This window comes from Ambystoma mexicanum, chromosome 2q (genome assembly GCF_040938575.1).
Source record: "Ambystoma mexicanum isolate Mex_15411 chromosome 2q, UKY_AmexF1_1, whole genome shotgun sequence".
Lineage (NCBI taxonomy): Eukaryota > Metazoa > Chordata > Amphibia > Caudata > Ambystomatidae > Ambystoma > Ambystoma mexicanum.
The window spans coordinates 1,468,278,584-1,468,301,353 of record NC_090924.1 but is presented as its reverse complement, the minus strand read 5'-3'; the positions used below and the strand labels follow the sequence as shown (position 1 = coordinate 1,468,301,353).

Genomic DNA, 22,770 nt, shown 5'->3' with positions numbered 1-22,770 from the left:
GCAAAGTCGATTCCATCATCCTGGACGACGTCTATTGTGGTCCCTATATTCAAGAAGGGATGCAAAGTGGAGCCATTGCGTTACTCGACGTGATTGGTAAAGTCTTTGGAGCTCTCTTATTAAAATACTAAAATACTTCCAGCTATGGGCCAAAAATGCCCCCTGTGTAGATCCATTTCAAACTGGATTCACTAAAAACATCGGTATACCGGCGAACATAATGCTCATGAGCGCCCTAAAGAGCAAAATCATCGATGGGGCTCCTCGAGTTTTCGTGGCCTTTATGACCTGGCTCAAGCATTTCACTAGATCAATGGAGACATTCTGTGGAAAAAATTAAAAGAGTGGATCTGTCCTCCTGCCATCCTCCAGCCTATTTGCGGTCTCCATGAAAACACCAGAGTGAGACTAAATCAAGCTGGTCTGTTATCTGATGACATTCAGGTAGAACGGGGAGTCAAGCAGGGCTGTCCACTAGCCCCGGCCCTTTTTATAGCATATATGGGCGACTTCAAGGACAAGAGTGTACCATTAGATCTTTTCCACCTACCATGGGCCTGATCAAAATCACCCGCCTGTTGTACCCCGATGACCTGATTCTAATGGATCACACCCCTATCGGCCTTCAACGCCAACTCGACAACCTGGCTGCCTACATTCGTGGAAACAACCTGTAAATCAATGTCGCAAAAACAAAGGTCCTAGTTCTGGAAAAAACACAAAAGCGAAAGGAACACTTGAACTGGTTCCTAGAAGGCTCGGCACTCGAAAAGGTACAACATTTCAAATACCTTGTTGTGACCCTTGACAGTTCAGGTACAAACACAGTAATGCAACAAAACCTTCTGGGAAAATCAAGAAAACTTTCTTCCCAAGCTTTTGGACAACAAGTACAGCCGATTCTCATTGATCCCCATGATAAGATTTTATCGATCTAAGGTGGTGCCATCTCTAACTTATGCCGTGGAGGCACTGCCCCAAACACCAGGTTGGAAGCCTACCTCTAGCTCACCGTTCTGAGCCTCCCCAAATCAAACTCTATGATCCTAATCAGACGGGAACTCAGCCTCCTCTTACAGGAAGCGAACTTCAAAAGAAACAGCATAATACTTTACAGGAAAACACTGCTGCCTGTCTGTCCAAACATCGTAAGCATGATCAGAGAGGAAAGCGTGGGCTCTCGATGCAGTATGCTGAAAACATGGGCAAACACCTGCAAAGCAAAGTTGGATGAAATTCAATTGTCTGAGGCTGAGTTAATCCAAAATCCAATGAAGATAAAAAGGAAGATGGAGGAACTTGACTGGATAAAGACTCTGGACAGTGCCGCAGAGTACAAATCGACCAGTCACCTTCCTCCACAACGGAGGAAACTAAACTCAGTTCCGAACTACCTAGAAAAATGTCCTAGTAAATCAGTAAGGAACACCTTTATGAGGGCCCGTCTAAATCTACTGGAAACCAGTGAGAGGCCTAACCAACTCAAATAAATGTTGCTTTTGTCAAAAAGATGAAGAAATTGAAACAATACGGCATCTGCTCCTCAACTACCTGAGAACCAAGGCTATAGGTTCGAAATACCTGCAGGGGCTCCTGTCTGCATCTTACACCCAGGGTGAACTTGGACTATTGCTACCGCACAGACACTTAAGCAGATCCTTGGATCCGTAAACCAGCAAGCGAGCCCAGACACGCTTCAGAACTAGGGAATCAGTGAAAGCGTGTTTTTTTTACTGCATCAAAAAAAAAACTTCTTTTCCTTTTGTCTTCTCTTCTTTTCTTGTTTTCTTTTCTTTGTCTTGTAAAAATCATTAATTTGATTAAATCAAGTAAATAAAAAAAATAATAATAATTATTTCAAATATCCAGCAACTAAAGTAACGTAGGGCTACAACCAATGTTTAAGAACCACCTGCCAGCACCATCATAAAACAAGCTTTGTCATATTATCCAGTAACTAACGCTGTGGGAACGTTGGAGTTTTGATTCCCCGACAAACCATGTGCTAGGACGCAGGTCTTATAATAGCTACCAACTAACTCCTTCTGTTAGCGCAGGTGACCGCCATCCTTCCAACTCCAACCAACTGAACGTATATATATTGAACCTTATTTTTATATAAATATCTGTGTTACCACATAACATAGTGTATGGAGAATTCCTTTGTGGGGGGCTTGGGGACTACACCGTACTTAAGAACCAGCCCACATCACCTCCTGAGAGCGTAAGCCTTGGTTGCTTGTCCATTGCTACCACAATAGGGAACCTTGGCTGGGATGCTCTGTGCCTCTGCTCTGCCATACAGAGGGCAGGAGTACAGATAACCCCCCTCCAGTCTTTACACTGGTGGAAACTGTGGTATGCTAATGGTTTTAAGAATCAGTGTGTAACCTTGCCACCTACAAAATATCCACACTTAGTTAATTTAACGTTTAGTTGTGTACTAGAATAACTTCATTACAAGCAATGGAATCTATTGCAAATGGTAAATTGACCAGGATGAGCTTAGAGGCTCTCCAGAGTGCTAGTAAAGACAGGGAGTTAGACTGTGAGGATAAGTCTAGGGCTGAGCTGATAGCTGCCCTGGTGGACTACTAGACTGATTGTGATGCACTTGATGAAGGCAGAGATGAAACCACTAAGGACCCTGCCCTGGGGTTGTTATTGAATCTGTTTTTGGAATGCCACATCTCCTGCTTCCTCTGTTCTGAAACCGAGCACTATTTATTCAGGGAATGCCTTAGAACTTGAGTTATTGAGGATGAAATTGACCTTTGAATATAGAAAGTTGGAAACTGAAGCTGAACTAAAGAAAGAGGAGTTGGCACAGCAAGTGACACTCAAAGATAGGGATCTTGAATCTAAAACCATGGACACTGAATGTCAGAAAATCCAGCTAGAGAAAGCTGGAGTGGAGATTTCAGCCAAACCGGTTGAGAGTGTCAGGTCCCCTCCCACCAAGTTTATGAAAGATTTTGTTGGTGTGTATGTGGAGGGTTCTGGTATCCTCCAATGGATTGAAGCATTTGAGATGGCTTGTGGAATCCATGATGTTGATAAGAGAGATTGGGCTAAGTGTTTGTTAAGCATAGTGCCTCAGACTGGATATAACTGTATTCTTCAACTGAGTGTGGAAAAAAGGAGTCAATTCGAGTGCATGAAAGCTGCTTTGATTGCCAGGTTTGGCAAGACACCGTCCCAATGCCTTAAAAGTTCAGGGAATTTAAGAAACGAGAGAATGTGTCTTGGGTTGACTGGGTGAGTGCTGCGCACATGAACATGATGGGGTGGATTGATGGATACAATGTGAAAACCTTTGTTGAATTGTCCTTCCTTTTGTTTTTTGAGCATTTTTTTGAAGCCTGTTCACCGGAGCTGCGTCAGTATGTTGCTGACCAGAACATTTTAGATCCCTTCAAGCTGGCCAGGCTGGCTGACAAGTGGTTCTCCCACAGAGTGTCCCCTAGTGATACCAGTGGGAAGGTAAGGACACAGAGAAAGGTACCTTTCAGAAGCCTGAGGAGTCCCAAAAGCATTCACAGTCGAGTAAATCTAAACCTTCCTCTCCTAAGACCCACAAATCTAGTGTGGACAAGTCTTATGTGGGTGGGAGTAAGAGTAGCGGTTCTCCTGCTGCAAAGTAGGATCCCAGTGGCTCCAGTACCGTACCTAGCATTCCTGGCACATGTTGAGACTGTGGGGCTCTGGACCACAAGAAGGGTGACCCCAAGTGTAAAGGTAAGGCACTTGGAGTCCAGGCTGTCAGCCTGAGCTACCCTTGCTTCATACGTGAGGTGGAGGCTACTGTCCTCCCCTCCTCTACAGGAATCACCTTTGGTGCTCCTGCAGAGGTTTCCCTAGTGTCCCTTGGGGTCTGGGACCAGTACGCAGAAGTACTGGCTACTATGCCACAAAACACCCACAGATTTTTGGGAAGTGTCCTCCTGAATAGCCCGCCTTCCACTGGTTTGAGAAGACTATGTAGGTGCTCCTCTGAGAACAACCAGGTTAGCTGGTGGGCCTCCCAAATGATCTCCTTCTGCCCTAGTCACCATCATGATTGCAGACAAGACAGCAAAGCTTTCTGTCCTAGTTCAAGACAACATACCTGCCCGCATCTTGTTGGGAAATGATCTGGTAGAGTTGGGGTTGATCTCGGATGCACTACCGTTGACTGCTGCTGCAGTTACTGTCACGGTTTTATAACACAGCACACTCCCGCCAGGGACTCCTTTCCCTGAGAATGTGATGCACAATAAAAATGCTTTTTATCTTTAATAAACCACGGGTTCTTTATTTGAGTAGACCACCAACCCGTCTCGCACCCACCTTTTACACACACCCTGTGTCAAAATGGACAAGGAATCAGGCCGGCGTGCATCAATAAGATATGTATTCATTTATTATTCAGTGGAAAAGGAAACATTTTCAAAATAGAATTTTACAGCAGCCACCTGTGTTTTGGCAACACTAATGCAATGCATCCTATATTACAATGGGTTGAAAATCCTAACACAATTCACATGGATCTTTAATGACAAAACATGAAATACCGTTTTAAAGCATAGGATAGCATCAAGGTTAAGCACTCCCCCACAACACTCACCCCCAAATCTCAGCTACCTTAATTTCCTTTGAATGGAAGGCAGTGGCAAGGAGTAAGGATAAAGAGAGATTGATTGGATTTGGAATACAGCCCACCACCCTTAGATGGGAAGCCAGAAAAGAAAATGAAAACCCGATATTCGAGCAAAACAGCAGAAACGTATTTGGATGATTACTCGCACAGCAACTCACAAACGTTGTGGGACAGCTCGAAAGGAACCTCATGTTGCTACACTTGAGGAGATAGGGAAGCTTATAGATTACTAACCAGCACACCAGGGCAACATGAAAACAAAGTAGGAAAATCGATTTTGGAGAAGAAAGCAAATGCAAAAGAAAAAGACACACGGAAAATGGAAATTCGTTTTACCCAGGATTTGTAATGACAGGCAGCTAAGGAAAGAATGAGCTGTCAAACCGGTTTTAAGGACAAGGACAGAGGCACATAACCAATAGGATTCTAACAGAATGGGATTGCTCTCAATGCAATGTTTTTTTTTAATGGGACAGATGCAAATTAGGAATTCATAGGAATGCACACAATACACAAACAAATTCAGTTTTCAGTGACAAGGAGACAAACTCTGTTAAAGCTATACTTTAATGATTATAGTTATTAAATAAATACACTAGGCACAAGGGAGTTAATTTCGAATTTTAACCAACTTAAACCGCAAATTTCCTTATAGGGGAATTCATTGATTTACTTCAAAATGAGACTAAGGACAATTGAAAGATTTTTCAAAGGAATACGCTAACATACATAGGGTAATACAGATTCTTCCATGGAAAGGTGAATGAATTATGCTGGCAATTTAGGACTTTCAATGGGATTTTCAATGGGATTTCCGATAGGATTTTCTATGGGATTTATGTTACAAAAGGAGAAGTGTATGAAATCTGGGACTGGTGTTATTTGCTACTTACAAAGTAAGCCTTGGTTTGGGATTCTGGAAAGTCAGCTAGATCTCAGGACCCTCTGGAGAGCTAGGCAAGGGGTCTGGTCTCTGCACTCTCTTGGATAGTATTCTGGGCAGCCAGCAGGATCTCAGGACTCTGGGCAGCTAGGCAGGGGTCTGGTCTCTGCACTCTCTTGAATGGGATCAGCTAGGCAAGGGGTCTGGTCCCTTAATTCTCCTGGATAGGATTCTGGACAGCCAGCAGGATTTCAGGACTCTCTGGACAGCTAGGTAGGACTCTAGAAGCTGCACTCTCTTGGATGGAATTCACTGCCTCTTCTCTGTCCTCTTTTTACTGTCTCCTTGGATTCTTGTGTGTGTGTACCCTGTGTCCAGTACAGTCCCCCCTTATATAGCCCCAAATGACATCATTTATTTTACAATCTGGGGGAAAGTACCCTAGAATTACTCTGGGATAGGACAGCCTACCATTCTTCCCTTCATCCCTGGCATCATTGGTTCTAGGGGAGGGAGCACCATCTGTCTGTTTGACATTTATGACAGTTCTTTGTTCTCTTGGCCAACTTTTTAGCAACACTGAGTTATGCATCATAACTCCTAACTTATACTAGACACCGCCATAAGAGATACGGTTTCAGTGCGGCAGGGGGAACTAGACAAGCCGATTGCCGACTCTGTGTGAGGTAGCATTGCCCCTTGCCACCTTTTTGTCCTTTTCATGAAATGCATAATAGTTATCAATCTGAAAATAATCAAGCATATTCATAATGTACATCTCCATCTTTCCATCAACTGTCATATTTGTCCCTTTTAAAAATCAGCCCGAAACGAGTTTTGGCTGGCCATTTCAGTTCACAAAGTCCTAGCAACATGCACTTAGTCTCAAAAAAATCTGCCTGGAAATCAAATGGAAAAATATCATAAAACAAAATGATTTCTTATTCTGAGTGCTTGGGAAAAATGCCTAAAATGCATAAATCCTTTAATGTCATTTGGAGGATCTGTACCCTTTGAAGTTTGTCAGTTTGTCCTTGAGAGTGGGTGCAGAAGGAACTTGCACTTCTTGGTCAAGCACTAGCCACACTTGCTTTATTTGTCTTTCCTGCCAGTACTGCCTTCTACTCTGGCAGAGCAGAGGATTGTCATGCCCTCCGCCACATACATGTCATTTTTGAATGGTTCACTTATTAATGTGACTTCCAGTGAGAGGCCAGGCTTTCAACTGAGCCCAAAAACGAGTTTTACTGGTATTCTGAGTCTCAAGGTGATTGAAGTCTTGTGGGGGAGAACATACTGTACATGTGTAGCCAACCCCCCAACCACACTGACATTTCTGTGCAAGCAAAAGCTACCATCTCACATTGGCTTTCAAACGTCATTTTTCTTTATGTTTTTTCACATGTGTGCAAGTTGTATTTCATTTAATGTTTGAAATGCGGTTCTGTCTGTCATGGGATTTTCTTTTAGTTTGACCTTTTGAATGGGTTTGCAATTACTGTTGTTCATGGACACGGAGGGGTAAGGCACAGGGTTCTTTGATGTGACATGAAATGAAAAAAAACATGCAGTTTTTTCCCATTTGCAGTGTTTTGAGAGATGCAGTTTACATGAAAGGGAAAACAAAAGCCGTGTCAGTTGCATTTTGATGAAAACCTTGCCCTTCATCTGAATTAACTGTCGGACAAGGTCATTTTCTTGATGGAGCACATGCTTTTTGACATTCAGATGGAATAAAGCAGACTCAGGGCAATTTTTCAGTGCAGTGCACACTTCTTGTGATGCAGATGAAAGATAAGCAAATGCAGGGTAGTTTTTCAATGCAGGGTTGAAATGCTTGACACATATGTGCCAGGGAAAAAAGCAGAGCTGTTTTTGGTGGAAATGTTTAATGTAGTCTTTCAGGTGACAATGATTTCTGTTAGGGCCTGTAAATGCACCCCACATAACTATCTCAGGTCACACATGGTCTGACTGCTAGTCAGGTACCTAAGCCAAAGGGGAGGCCCACGGCGAGTTGGAAGAGCAAGAAGGCCACCTCTGTCAAGAGGGCTCCTTCTCTTCCTGTTGTTTCATCAGCACGCACAGGAATTCAGGCTCCAGACAGACTCGGTCCAGTGGTAACTGGAGGCTCAACTCCTGAGGTAGAAGAGACAGAAGACCCTCCTGCAGGAGTGGTACTCAACCCAGAGGATCACTCTGAACTTCAATGCCTGCTGGCTGAAGTGTCCCCTATAGGGGAGGACTTCTGTAAGGGTCAGGGAGAGTGCCAATCTCTTGAGGGTCTAAGAAAACAGGTCCAAGGTGAAGTGCCTACGTCATTCAAGATTTATTGGGAGGGTGAGCTCCTTTGTAGTGAGCCCACTAAGTCTGAACCTGGTGCCCTCAAGAGGTTGGTGGTACCCCAGGTTTATAGGCCCTTCTTGTTGCAGGTGGCACATGAGGTGCCCTTAGCTGGTTACCTTGCAACCAAGAAGATTAAGCAAAGGCTCCCTGTGCATTTCTACTGGCCTCCTTGGACTAGAAGTGGAGTCCTACTGCTGGACCTGTGCCACTTGTCAGTTGTCTGGCAAGACTGAAGGCAGTGTCATTTCCCCACTGCAACCATTGCCAGTGGTTGGCAAACCATTTCAGAGCGTTGGCATCAACAGTGTCGTTCCCTTATTCCCTCCCACATCAGGTGGACACCGGTTCATCCAGGACCTGGTTGATCATGCCACCAGGTACCCTGAGGCTATACCTCTTTGGACCTGCTGGGTTACCTCGGGCTCTCCTGGGTAATTTTATGAGGGTTGGATTCCCTAAAGAGGTGGTCTCTGACCAAGGATACAACTTCATGTCTAGTTACATGCAAGCGATGTGGAAGGAATGCAGAGTAACGTAAGTTCTCCACCTCCTACCATACCCAGACCAATGGTCTGGTTGAGAAGTTTAATAAAACTCTCAAGCGCATGCTGGGTGATGTGGAAGAGCCCTTAAGGAGGAAATGGGTTCTCCTCCTACCATGCCTGCCGTTCACCTATAGAGAAATGCCTCAAGGGGGTGTTGGTTTCAGCCCCTTTGAGCTTTGAATTGGACATCCCGTGAGGGGGCCCCTTGCCTTAGTAAGAGAAGGTTTGGGAGCCACCCCTCCAGGTCCTGACAAGCAAGAGGCAGACTATGTGTTAGGCCTCTGACGGAGAATGACACAGATGATGGGCCAAGCGACAGCAAAACTTAAGGCGAGCACAAATTAAACAAGTACTGGCATGACCTTAAGGCCTCACAAGTGGATTGGACTCCAGGGCAGGAGATCATTGTGATGGAGCCTACCAAGCCAAAAGCTTTGGCAAATAAGTGGACTGGACCCTTCATGATAATCTCCAAGATGGGCAATGTCAACTATTTGGTTTATATGGGAGTCCCTGGGGTAGCCCCTCAGGAATTCCATGTTAATAGGCTCAAGCCTTTCCACAGGCGAGAGGAAGTCTCATGTCTTCTGCTAGCTTCGGAGCGAGAGTAGGATGAGAGTGAGCCCCTTCCGGATTTGCTGCATAGCAACCCTCTGGATTTTTCAGTGGAGGGAGTGCATCTCTCTCCAGATCTGACATCAGAGCAGCAGAGGGTCTGCAGGGCTTTGCTCCGGCTGTATGCCCTCTGCTCTCACTGACACCAGGCCTCACCCCGTGGTACAGGCACACAATTGACACTGGTGAGAACATACCTGTCAAAAGCAAGTGCTATAGGATGTCAGATACCGTGAAGAACCACATCCAGGATGAGGTCGCCAAGATGTTGGATCTGGGTGTAACTGAACCCTCAACCAGTCCCTGGTCCAGTCCAGTGGTGCTTGTCCCCATGCCAAGTTCCCAGGCAGGTACCAAGAATTGGAGGTTCTGTGTGGACTACCATGGAGTCAATGCCATCACCAAAACTGACGCACACCCATTTCCCAGGACTGATGAGCTCGTGGACACCATAGGTGCTGCCAAATTTGTAAGGACTTTTGACCTTACCTCACGCTCTTGGTAAATAGCTCTGACGGACCAGGCTAAGGAACAAGCTGCGTTCTAAACACCTTATGAGCTCTACCAGTTTAGAGTCATGCCTTCTGGGTTGATTAATGCACCATTCATGCGCTCAGTGGGCTGGAGGCCTTTTGTGTGGCCTATCTAGACAACATTGCCATCTACAGTTCCACCTGGGAAGAGCATTTGACTCATTTGGATCGGGTGTTGCAGGCCTTGCAAAGGGCTAACCTCACTATCAAGGTCAACAAGTGCCAGATGGCTCAGGGTAAAGTCACTTACCTTGGTCATGTGGTAGGAGGGGGTCGAATTCAACCTCTCCCCAGTAAGGTACAGGATGTACATGACTGGTAGACTCCCACTACTCAAACCCAGGTGAAAGCTTTTTTGGGCCTCACTGGGTATTACCGAAACTTCATGGTGGACTATGGAACCATAGCTGCCCCTCTGACAGCTCTGATAGCGCCTAAGAAACCGAGGAAGGTTCATTGGACGGACGACTATCAGAGGGCCTTTGTTGGCTTGAAGGAAAGTCTGTGTAGGGCACCTGGGTTGTGTGTTACTGATTATAGCAAACCCTTTATTGTTCAAACTGATACCTGCAACACCGGAACTAGAGCAGTCTTGTACCAGTTAGATGACAAAGGCAGGAAACATCTTGTCATATTCATCAGTGGACAACTCAAAGGTAGAGAACGTAGGTGGGCTACTGTTGAAAAGGCATGTTTTAGTATTGTTTGGAGACTTAGGCGTTTTAGTCCCTACCTTATGGGGTCTACCTTCAAGGTCCAAACAGACCATAAGCCCCTGAATTGGCTTATGCAGATGAAGGGTGAAAACCCGAAACTGCTCAGGTGGTCCATTAGCCTGCAAGGGATAGACTTCACCATTGAGCATAGACCAGGGAAGAGTCATGATAATGCAGATGGCCTTTTCAGAAGGTGTGTTGAATGTCTGGATGAGGGTGTCTATCTCGTGGGAGATTAGACCTCCCTAACCTCAGTCGGCGGGGGGGGGGCGACTGTGATGCTAGAAATGCATTGGAGGTACATGGCCGCCATGTCCTTTTCCTGTTCTCCCTTATCATGTGTGTGCTGTGTTTTCTGCACAGGAGTCCAATTGGGACTCCTGGAAGTGCAGCTCTAACTCTTTTTGGTTGTGGTGAACAGAGACCCTTGGGATTCCTTTATGGCACCCATGGGTGGGGGTACAACCCTGTGCCCTTAGTGTATGTGTTTGGGCACCTGTGTGTGGCCCACAGAGCATGGTATGGGCTGGTGCCAGCTCCATGCTGAATTTGACAGGTGCTCTGAGTATCCTCCATTTTGGGATACCCAGGCCCTGCCATAGTAATCAGTGGAATCCTGATAGGAGACAAGATGGACCCTGTGGCCTCTTGGTTTCTATTACCTGTTACCTTCTTTTCCCAAGGTCCTGGGAAACCCTGACTCTGTCTCTTTCCCCGACTGTTTTCGGGTGGAAAAACCATATATGGTATTGTAGGGAAGTCCAGGCCAGACTGGATGGAGCCTTCCCAGTGACTGTGTGTTGTGGGTACACCCTTGCGGTGGGACCTGGGTGAATGGAGTGTGTGACCAATATGCATTCCATGTTATGGGTGTCTGGTATCTGTGTGTGTGACACAGAGAATGAGACAGCACTGCGCGAAACTGTCACAAATGCAGTGTGGTGTGCTGAAAATGCTGGTTGCTTGCCCCAATCCACATACCTTGTTATGGAACAAGGTAAAACAAAAAAATAAAACAGCACTCTTACTAGGCCCAGTGACATCTAAGAAAGCGCAAGTGCATGGAAAGGGAATGAAGGGGAAAGAGTGCATGTAAAGGGAGGGAGAGGAAAGTGCAGAGCACAGGAGAGAAAAATAGAACATTAAATAAAAGAAATAAATAAAGGTAGTGCAGCCAGCAAGTGGCATGTGCAAGTTGGTCAGATAAGGTATATCTAATAAGTGCAGAAGAAAAGTGGGAGGGGTCCATATGGGTACAGATACAGAACCCTAGTGCAGAGGGTGGCCTGGAGGCAGTGCAGGAGGTTGGCAGGGTGAGCAGGTACCTGGACCCGACTGACAGAGGGTGGCCAGGAGCATGATGCCAAGAGAATAAACAGATAAACAGGAGAGAAGTGGGGCAAAGGCCGAAGCAAAGAGACAGGTCTGAAAGAGGTGTCGTCAGCATAGCACTGGAAAGTTGAGCAGAAAATGGAGATGCAATAGGCGAGAGTTGCCAGGTATTGGTTGAAAAGCCAAGGCGAGAGGTTTGACCCCTGGGGGACACCGCAAGTGGAGAGGTAGATAGAAGATAGCAAGGACCCAAGTTGTACCTGGAAGGGTCGATCAGAGAAAAAAGAGGTCAGCCAGACAAGAGCCTGATCAGTGATACCCAGGTTGTCACAGAGACGATTGAGCAGGGTGGTATGGTTTATTCTGTCGAACGCAGAGGAGAGATCAAGTAAGACGAGAACAGAGTGAATGTTAGAGTCGAGGTTGGAGAGCAGGTCTTCAGAGATGTTCAGGAGAGCAGTTTCCGTGCTACTTTGAGTTCTGAATCCAGATCGGTGTTCATGGAGGGGGCCAACAGAGTCGGAATGAAGATTAAGTTGAGAGATGGCAAGCTTTTCCAGGAACTTACACAAAAAAGGGAGTGATGGAGTTTGGGTGGTAGTTTGCTGGACATGATGGGTCAGCAGTGGATTGCTTGAGGAGAGGATGCACAAGGGAGTGCTTAAGAGGGGAGGGGAAATAGCCAGAGGCAAATGAGAGGTTGCATAAATTGGCATGGACCGGAGCAAGAGTGTCAATGTGGTCCTTAATAGTTTTAGAGGAACAGAGATGGACCTGTTTTCATAAGGTTTTCATAGATCGGACTTGTCTAGCAACCTCATCATGGGAGAAAAGGGAAAAGGAAGAGAAAGGGGGGGTAGCATAGGGAGGGTCAGCCAGACGAGAAGGAAAGGGAAGAGGAGGGGGAGCGGAGGAGAGCATTGGCAGGATTTCCTGAGTTTTAGACATAAAGTGAGAGGCAAGGGCATTGCAGAGAGCCTGGGAGGCAAGAGGAGGGGTGGAGACTGCAGCAGGGTTGGCCAGCTCCTTGCAGATTTTGAAGAGTTCAGCTGAATTGTTAGATGCCACAGAGATGCGGGCTTGTATGTGGACTCTCTTCTTGGTGCAGACAGCGAGTCGGTATTGTCTTTGGAGCAGGCGGCAGGCCAGTTTGTCAGAGGATGAGCAAGAAGCCCTCCATTTCCTCTCCACCAACCTATACTTCGCTTAAGTGTAGCTACGTCAGAGTCATACCAAGAATTGCACTTGGAGTTGGACTTCAAACGATCCTCATGACGGGGGCAAGAGTATCAAGAGTAGCAGAAATAGAGGAGTAGAGAAGAGACAAGGCTGTGTCAGGGTGTAAATCAGTCTGGGGTGGAGGAGGGGAGGAGAAGGTAGCAGCAAAGCTCTCGATTGACACACGCTTCATGGGACGAATATCCAAGAAGGTGAGTGGCAATCTAGGAGTGGACTTTGCTTGGAGGGCAGAGATGGAGGGATGAGAGGAGTGGAGGCAGTGATCACTCCAGGAGAGAGGGGTGGAAGTGAATTGCACAAATACACTGTGAGCCTGATTGGTTGCCTGCCTACATGAATGCCCTTCTGTCTGATTAGCTGACTGAGCTTGGCTCAGCAGTGTGAATGAGGGACATATCTGGGGACCTATCACTTACCAAATTATTCAGAAGCTGAAGTTGAAACTTGAAGATGCTTATTCTTGTAGCCCACCTGGAAGAAACATAATTTCTTCTGCTTTCCTTCGAACCAATCCGAAAGCTGTCGAGTACTGATCCAAGAGTGAACCTGGCTAGGAGACCTCTCCCCGAGCTACGGGGAACATCATGCAGAAGCTGATCTTCATCAAGGCACCCTGAAGTCACTCCCGAAAGGCTGTCGACCGGATACCGGGTCCGCCGAGAAATCTTGAAGTAAAGCACCTGGACATCGAGGCCATTGAAGTCCATTTTCGTCGACCATGGTTCAGAAGATTTCCATAACCGCTGGAAGCCAGTCTAGTTGTGTTGCCACAAAGTGGGGACAGCTTAACACTGTGCTGCTCGGTGATGGAAGCTGAAATGCTCCACCTTTTGCCTAACATTTAAATGAAGGGCTTCCTTGCCTTTACCGTTGACCGCTTTGTCCCACCGAACTCTTTTCTTCGAGGACCCTCAATGCCAGGGTTCACCTTCTTCGATGACTTTTGACCCCCTGTGGCTACTGCTTTAAATGGAGTCCACCCTCCAGGGATCCGTCTACAAACCGTCAAAGAAACTCATGTATATTGGGGTAGTGGAAAATGTTTAACCAAGAAATAAGACGATGTAACATTAATGGAATGGGCATGTTAATACACTTCATTACAGGTTGCCAAGCTGGTGTCATCCTCACCCAGAAAGTTGCCTTGGTAGAGGGAGATAGCATTCTGCCATTATTTAAACTAACTTGTCTTCCTTCCTATGTCCTATGCGGATACACATTGCTGTGTGATTTGTATGCCATTAGAAACTGTCAGCAGTTGGTGCATTTTAAAGGAGTCAATAGTTAAGAGTGGTACCACATAGACATTGTATATATCTGCCATATTAGATTTGCCAAAGTACAGAGTGTGTTATTAATTGTGTATATATATTGAACCTTATTTTTATATAAAGAACTGTGTTAGCACATAACATAGTGTGTGGACATTCCTTTGTGGGGTCTTGGGGACTACACTGTACTTAAGAACCAGCCTGCATCACCTCCTGAGAGCTTAAGCCTTGGTTGCTCGTCCTTCGCTACCCGATAGAGAACCTTGGCTGGGGGTGCTCTGTGCTTCTACTCTGCCATATTGAGGGCGGTGGTACAGATAACCCCCTCCAGTTTTTACACACTAAAGGACAGTGGTGGTGAGGCCTAGAGATCTGCTCAGAGATCCCTGCCTGCAAGTGTCTGATATGTGTCCCCTTGTTCACTGCAGGCGGCTGGTACACCGGGCCCAGGTTCTCCAGACTTCATGAAGAAGTGATGATCTTCACTAGTGCTCTGGCAGTGTTTGCCCATGTTTGGGGTATGTGATTTCTCTCTTTGTAAGTGTATTTATTTGCAAGTGTTTCCTACCTACATCTTGCACCTGATGGGGCTCTTGCTGCAGCAGCATACACTAAAAACAGGTTCTCACCATCATCGTACTGTTTTCAAATAGTTTTTTAATAGACCTTCAAAATGTGATGATTTAGTACACAGCGGAATACCAGGTGGAATTAGCCTAAAGCACCATTTACCATAATGACTGCCAAAGCAACGCTGAACACCTCAAGGTGTTTTATGAGCTCCACACACTGCAAGTTGTATGGAAGCCCAGTACAGGAATCACAGACTGCGGATATCCCCACTGATGTCACGCATCAAGTTGACTCCTCCTGTCCAAATCTTGATGGCTGCCTACGGCAAGACATCAGAAGGTCCTGTTCCCCCAAAAGACACAGAGGGCCTCCCTCTGCTTTCATCCTATACCTCCCTTTCTTACCCATGGCAACAAAAGCTTAGTTGTCCTTCTGAACAGCACACACTCATGGGACCTAGCCTTCAGGGAGTCTGGTTCCACCAGTCACCAGGAAGCTGAATGAGCAATGAACACATTTCTTCTGGGTGATCATTGACCACCCAGATAACTCCTCTAGTTCCCCAAGAGCTTGAATTACTTCCGGGTGACCACTTCAGTTCCAGGATACCATAAACAAATGATATGCATGTGACCTTTCCATGCCGGGAGACCTTCAAACCCATTGTACATTTTTCTTAGTCCAGCACTTAAATCGGTAACTGTACTTAAATATTTTGATACCTGTTGTGAAAGGTGACACCTGTGTCTCATCTGGTATTAACAATCCAAGGTGTCCTGAGCAAGCACAGTGTGTGTGCGAAACACAAGGTGAATCGACTTTCGGAGCTAATTGACTCAGATTTAGGATCTAAGTGTCGTACATGACAATGCTAAGCCGTATCTTTATGATGACGTAACGCAAGGCGCCACACAAATCCTAGAGTTTCAAATGACCACGAGAGGCAGCGGTGGAAGGGGAATAAAGGAACTCGTGTTACTCTGGCAGCATCCAAAAAAGAGGGTGTGGAATGGTGGGACAGGTGCGAGCAGGGGAGAGAGAGATCGGGGAGGAGGGTGGTGCAGGTCTGGGCTTGATCTTTGGTCTGCATTGTTCAATGGATCTTTTTGTATTGTGGCCCAACTACACATTGCTTGGATAATAAACGAATGGCACTAGATTCCTGGCAGAATTATCAATACAATATATTCATGAATAGACAAATCCTTCAGAACATGGTCATTGTTGTTACCTGCAAATCATCATTTACACTAAAACACACAATTACAAATATAGTTTAATCATATTTTGATTGGCAATAAAATGCAAACTGTGTAGGGTTCTATACATTGCCAGTAGGTAAAGATGTACATTTCCAACACGAATAGTACAGGAAGTTAATCCATCTAAGAAAGGTGACAGGTTAATGTTTATTTTTTGGACTGAAGTCCGCACCGTGCAAGTTCGCAAATAACACCAAGAGACACCACTGGGATGTGTCTGGGTAATGGGGTCATGGAACTCTCAGGGTTTTTCCCATTTGTTTATGGAAGGTGACCTGCATTTAGTGAACCTCTATATACTATTCTTGCAGGAAACTTGGTTGCAATCGAGCCCCGTTTTAAATGGCTACAGTTCCTGTCTCAATCCGGCCTACAGGGGCATTAGGGGTAGACCTTCATCGGGACTCCTTACCATTGTGAGAAATGGGACGGGAATTGTTGTAGTAGATGCATGTAACTTGAATCCTTTTGTACAAGTTCCTACTTTGAAAATTGATCATGGCCCTCTCAACAGCACAAATTGGGGTTAAATCTTCAATTAATATTGGAATCCTGTCGCTATAACATCTAAGCTATTTTCGGATTCTGTCACCGACATTATCGATAACCTCGGTACACAATCTGAAGTCTCATTTATAGTTATATGTGGAGATTTGAATATTCCGTGCATCCATAAAAAAGGTGAGATTATCAAGAACTGGGATAGCTTAATCAGTAAAAGGCACGAAAGAGCCGTCAGGTGGTTTAACGCTATGCAGACAAGAGATTTCTACATGCTTAAAGGCCAAACTAACAGGGATATATATACCCTGTAAACCAACCTGGTCTAACGGCAATCAATCTAGAGTTTTAGATTATTTCTTTGTACCAGGTTCAAACATTAATTATATAAAAACTTTAGAAGTAATGGGAAATAAAAAAAAAGCGACCATTCTCTATTAAAAATAAGGAGGGGTATAAGAACAAAAACAAAGATGTAAAAACTGGCCATTAAAGGTAGAAATCGTCTACGCATGAAACCTGACGTAGCTGTATTGTCTGAATATAGCAAAAGGCAGGAGCAATGGCCGCTGGACGTTAACTACGCTCTGTTATTGCCTGCTTTCACCACAATTGACAAAAGAGGAAGCAAACCAATTTTCTCTCCTAAGCCGGGTTATGATGAGAAAATACCACTGGAAAGTAAATTGCTCTGTAAAAATCTCTGTTATTAGCCAACTAGCAAGCAATTCGAGATTTGAATAGCAAAGGAAACAAAAATAAAAAAAATTGGTTGTCGCTCTGTGCAGCCCAAATACTGCAGTCGAATGCTGAACAGATGTTAAATGCCATTACAAAAAAACTCACAACAAATATGGCAACTGATTAATAACCATTTTTCCTTTCAATCCGGACTTTTGACTTATGTGGTTACCGAGGAAGACTGGTTTAAATTTTAGAGGCAATTATTGGTGCCTGTGGGTGCGATTGATCAACTGGCGCCTAAGAAACTGTCAGAGCCATGCGCTTTTCCATTAGATGTTATTGACTTAGAATAGCTAATTGGGAAGGCTAACTCTTCGAGAGCACCTGGTCCTGATGGCCTCACAAATAACATGATCAAAGTGGCCCCTGAAGTCTGGATTCCTTCTAAATCCAAACTTTTCCAACACGTGATGTTGCTAGGTGATGTGCATGACACTTGGAAATCTGCTATAATAGTTCCAATATTCAAGAGGGGCAATAGAGCTGACCCTTCCATCTATCAACCTCATTGATGTATTAGGTAAACTATTTGCAGCCTTCATTTTCTCTCACCTGTGGAAATGGGCAAGGAACACAAGCAGATGTGTCTCCTGGCAAATAGGATTTGTAAAAGAGGTGGGGATTGACCTTAACCTGTTTCTATAGAAAATCTTGAAAATGAAGGCTTCAGAAAGTGACGTGATACTGTATTTGGCCTTCATTGACTTGAAAAAAAAGTTTTTGACAGCATCAACAGGCAAATCCTTTCCTCAAAATTAGAGGCCTGGAATTGCCCGACCGACTTACTGTCTGCGATTAAAGCCTTATACATCTCGACGAAGGTTCAGATTAGACTAAACTCTCAAGGCCTTCTGATTAGGGAAATTAGCACTTACAGAGGGTTCAAACAAGGATGCCCATTGGAACCCATGCTTTTCAATTAGTTTCTGTCTGACCTCTACGAAACCCTGGAAGTTGCTTGAGCCTTTCCACCTACGATCAGTGATCAGGATCTGGCATGGATTCTATATGTGGACGATCTCGTTCTGATTGACCAGACCGCTAAAGTGTTACAACGTAGGTTGTCTGATTTACAGGAATATGTGGCTAAAAATGGCCTTGAGATAAATACCTCTAAAACACACATCCTGATCCTGTGTCATATGGGGGGCAGCGAAAACAGCCCTTTAGATGGTACTTGGGTAAAGATGAACTTACTAAAGTAACATATAGGATCTACCTAGATTCTTGAATTAACTCGAGTGTATGTGACAATCTGCGACTGATGGAATTAAAAATCAAGATTAAAAAAATGACGGGCCAGGGATTATTGGTTCATAAAAAATACAGAACATTTAAAATTCTCCCTGTGCTGACTTTCTATCATTCGAAAGTGACCCCAACTCTAATTTATAGTGCAGAGGCCTTTTTTATTTACCACCTGCAAAGTGTGGGCATATGCAGAGGTGTGTCTACCTCAGTAATAAGATTCAAACTGGGTTTAACATCATTGTATGCAAGAAGGGTGTGGAAGGTTCTCTCTTTATTTCAAAAGTGTGTAATGCCTGAACACTGCTCTTCCTTATCAAAGACCGACCTTGGAAATCGCATGGGGAAATACTCATTTAATTGAGCAATGGAATTTAGTAAGTCTGCCCATTTTAGAACTAAGCAATTGAAGCTTGAGATAAACCCAAAAGACATAAAGCGGAACCTCTGGCACCAGGATTGGATCCTGACGGTTGAGTCCAAAAATAAACATTGATTGCAAGGTCATTTAAGAAATGAAACTAAAGCCTTCAATTGTCTCCCGAAATATATAAGTAGTCTTCCCCGTCCATGGTTTAGACATCAATTCATGAGGTTTTGCATGAATACATATATATATATTAATGTATTGTTTGCTTGAAAGGCGCTTATACAGGAAATAAATACTGTTTCAAAGCGCCAACAGGGCAGCAGGGAGGGAACGTGAAATAGCAGTACAATTAAAAGCAAAAGAAATACAGAGGGGGAAAGGGACGGCCGAACCTACTATGCCTTGTGAGTATTCCGGATGTGCAAGTGCAGGAAGGAAGAGAGCAGTGGGGTAAGTGCTGTGGTGTCTGCGCTCAATGGGTGAGCCGCAGACGAAGTGCAAGGTATGGTAGGTACTAAGCAAATCTTGCTGGTTTATAACCAGAATGTAAGTGACTCTAAATGTAGATGTTGAGTTGCGGCGGGGAGACGGAAACTTTAAAACATAGCTCATCATTGTGCGTTTGCTTGTCTGAGCTAAGAACCAGATACATGAGAAAGTTCATTGAAGATCTTATGATGCAGAGAAAAGGTGGGCTTTATATTTTTGGGAGAAAATTTACCATGAGTTTTGGCTTGATAACATTTTTCAATGAAGTCTTTGCTCAGATCAATTTTTAGAATATGAAGTTTTATGGATCAATATTGTGAACGAAACGTGTTAGTGCTTTAGGCAATAAAGTGTTGTCTTTGGCGTTTGATAGATGTTACGTTTGAAATGGAAAGTTATAGGTTTTTAATTTTGGATACAAAGTGAAGAAGAATATATGTATTTCAGGATGAATTTTGATGGATTCTTTTTTTAACGTTTGATAAAGACAATGGTCTGTAATAAACCAAATGTCTTAATAATAAAAAATAAATATTTTCTCTTAATGAATACATTTATTTGTAAGTAACAGCCAGGCCATACTTAGAGCAAACCCATCTCCGTACCTTATACTAAATACACTTGGTAGTTGCCAGTAGTCACCTGGCTGCAGCCAGTTGAATTGAATCCAAACACTGGCAAAGACAACAGATGTGGCTTTTGTGTAGGCATGGCACAGGCATTTGCCCGGCCCTGTCATAATGCTACTACCTAACCAAAAGATGCAACAGCTGGAGCATGGTATGATTTTTTTAGGCATACAAGTGTCCGTCATGTGCTTATCTAATACCTAAACACAAGGTAAACCTGCTGACGATGTCAATGTTTGGTTAGACAGGACCTCAGTGCAGGAAACAGATATAAATCAAGCGGTTGAAGGCACACTTGTTTAAGAGGTTTTTAATAAACATGTAAAACTTACAGCTGCAATTAAGCCATTAACTCCTAACTCTCAGCAGACTACTTAGAAATAACACTAACAGGCTGAAGTGTAATGCAACGGCTTGATAGATCTAGCTCAAAGGCATCACAGGAAGATGTGATTCCAGCAGGCGGAACGAGCCGGTATTCGGGTGGGGGGAGGGTGGCCATATGTACCAAAATGGTTGTGGGCAGTCACTTGGCTGATAAATAACTAAACCATACCCTCAAATTATGTGTTCCTCCTCACATGTCCTCTCCTTCCTAGCGTTATTCGAGTGCAATACTGAAGGCCTACAAGCACCATCTAACAGCCAAAAATAGCCTGAAGTAAAACTACTGTACAAGCAAAGCTCTGTGCTTAGGAGTTTCTGTGTGCTTTTCTTGTTAAAGCCTTAAATTGCCCCTCGTGCATGTTGTGTTAATGCAATCAAGTTTGCCATTGATTTGTGAAAGATATGGTAACAATATCCACTTCAAAATCACTCTACCTCCCACACTAACAGAAAATACTTCACGGGACACAACCTGTGCACCGTAAAAACACGGGTTACACAAGAGTGCATACACAATCTGAATGCGCACATATGTACTAAATCTCCCTAAACAGCGAACTAACACCAACACAACTCCCTCACACTCCTTAAGCACCACTCTGACACACCCACAGACAACCACAAAATCAAGTAACTTAGTAACCTGGAGTGCACATTAACTATTGAGCATGACAGCTCATAATAGCTCACAATATACCTAAAACTTACACCGCACAGAGCCGCATCTTCGGATCTGCAAATATCAACATTGTAAGAAAGCAATCTTCGCTGGTCCCTCGCTACAGCATCAGTCTCCTACCCCACTTCTTCTAGAAAGTGAGAAAATGGTAGGAGGTGCTCTATAAAAGATGCAATAAAATAGCATAACAGGGCATAGCAAAGAGCTTCACTCATTCTCCTGTGTGGTAGCAACGTAGCATAAAAGGGCATAGCAAAGTGCGTCACTCATTCTCCTGTGTGGTAGCAGCGTAGCATAAAAGGGCATAGCAAAGTGCATCACTCATTCTCCTGTGTGGTAGCAGCATAGCAACACAGGGCATAGCAAAGAGATTCACTCATTCTCCTGTGTGGTAGCAGCATAGCAACACAGGGCATAGCAAAGAGATTCACTCATTCTCCTGTGTGGTAGCAGCATAGCAACACAGGGCATAGCAAAGAGATTCACTCATTCTCCTGTGTGGTAACAGCGTAGCAACACAGGGCATAGCAAAGTGATTCATTCATTCTCTTGTGTGGTAGCAACGTAGCAACACAGGGCATAGCAAAGATATTCTCTCATTCTCTTGTGTGGTAGCAGCGTAGCAACACAGGGCATAGCAAAGAGATTCACTCATTCTCCTGTGTGGTTGTAGCGTAGCAACACAGGGCATAGCAAAGAGATTCTCTCATTCTCCTGTGTGGTAGCAGCGTAGCAACACAGGGAATAGCAAAGAGATTCTCTCATTCTCCTGTGTGGTAGCAGCGTAGCAACACAGGGCATAGCAAAGAGATTCACTCATTCTCCTGTGTGGTAGCAGCGTAGCAACACAGGGCATAGCAAAGAGATTCTCTCATTCTCCTGTGTGGTAGCAGCGTAGCAACACAGGGAATAGCAAAGAGATTCTCTCATTCTCCTGTGTGGTAGCAGCGTAGCAACACAGGGCATAGCAAAGAGATTCACTCATTCTCCTGTGTGGTAGCAGCGTAGCAACACAGGGCATAGCAAAGAGATTCTCTCATTCTCCTGTGTGGTAGCAGCGTAGCAACACAGGGCATAGCAAAGAGATTCACTCATTCAGAAAGAGTTTGTTTTTTGGAATATCTAATAATATTTATCTAACACTGGTGGGCCCACAGGGGCCTATGTTAGTACAGAAGCTCATGATAGTCTAACTTGCCACCCGCGCCACTTCCCTATAACTCTGTTCTCCTTAATGATCCCAGAGATATTACTTCTGATTGTACTCATTATTAATGATTGAAAACTTACTACAAGCAGTCGACACGTGTTTTGACCTTTCCACAAGGTCTTCCTCGCGGCTTAAAGCACAGTCTTATTTCTCGAATTTCCTGTATGTCCTTAAGGCCAAACTCAATTGTACATACAACTCTTTCTTGTTTTACTTTACTCGAAACCGATCTCTGTATCTTATAAGCCTGTTGCTACTTAATATCCTTTTCTTGTGCAATAGTTTTTTGGACCATCCCCTATATCGCCGTCTGCTCAGAACTAGTCCTTATATCTGATTTGGTTCTCAACTTATTTTAAGGTGAACATCTATCAAAATGCTTTATTGCTTCTTTTAAGTAAGAATACTCTGCTATTACATACAGCCAACCCTAATTTGGGGTAAAAAAGAAACTGCTCTTCCTTTGCAGTGTCCCGCTGGTCTTCTCAGGAGATATAGGGTAGTGGCGCAGGTGGCAAGTTACACTACCATACCCAACATCTGTGGCTGGCAGCAGCAG

General features: G+C 44.5%; 1 protein-coding gene across 2 annotated transcripts in view; it reads left to right on the top strand.

The window, feature by feature from the left end:
- The window catches only part of LOC138570276 (protein eva-1 homolog C-like), a 501,916-nt gene that overhangs the window by 458,020 nt on the left and 21,126 nt on the right, over window positions 1-22,770 (top strand). The window contains exon 7 of one of the 2 annotated variants that reach the window (XM_069649045.1): window positions 14,548-14,637. The exons of the other annotated variant lie outside the window; for it this stretch is intronic. Coding sequence (XP_069505146.1) covers window positions 14,548-14,637 — 90 coding nt within the window. The remainder of the gene's footprint in view (window positions 1-14,547; window positions 14,638-22,770) is intronic. 2 annotated transcript variants of the gene reach the window in all.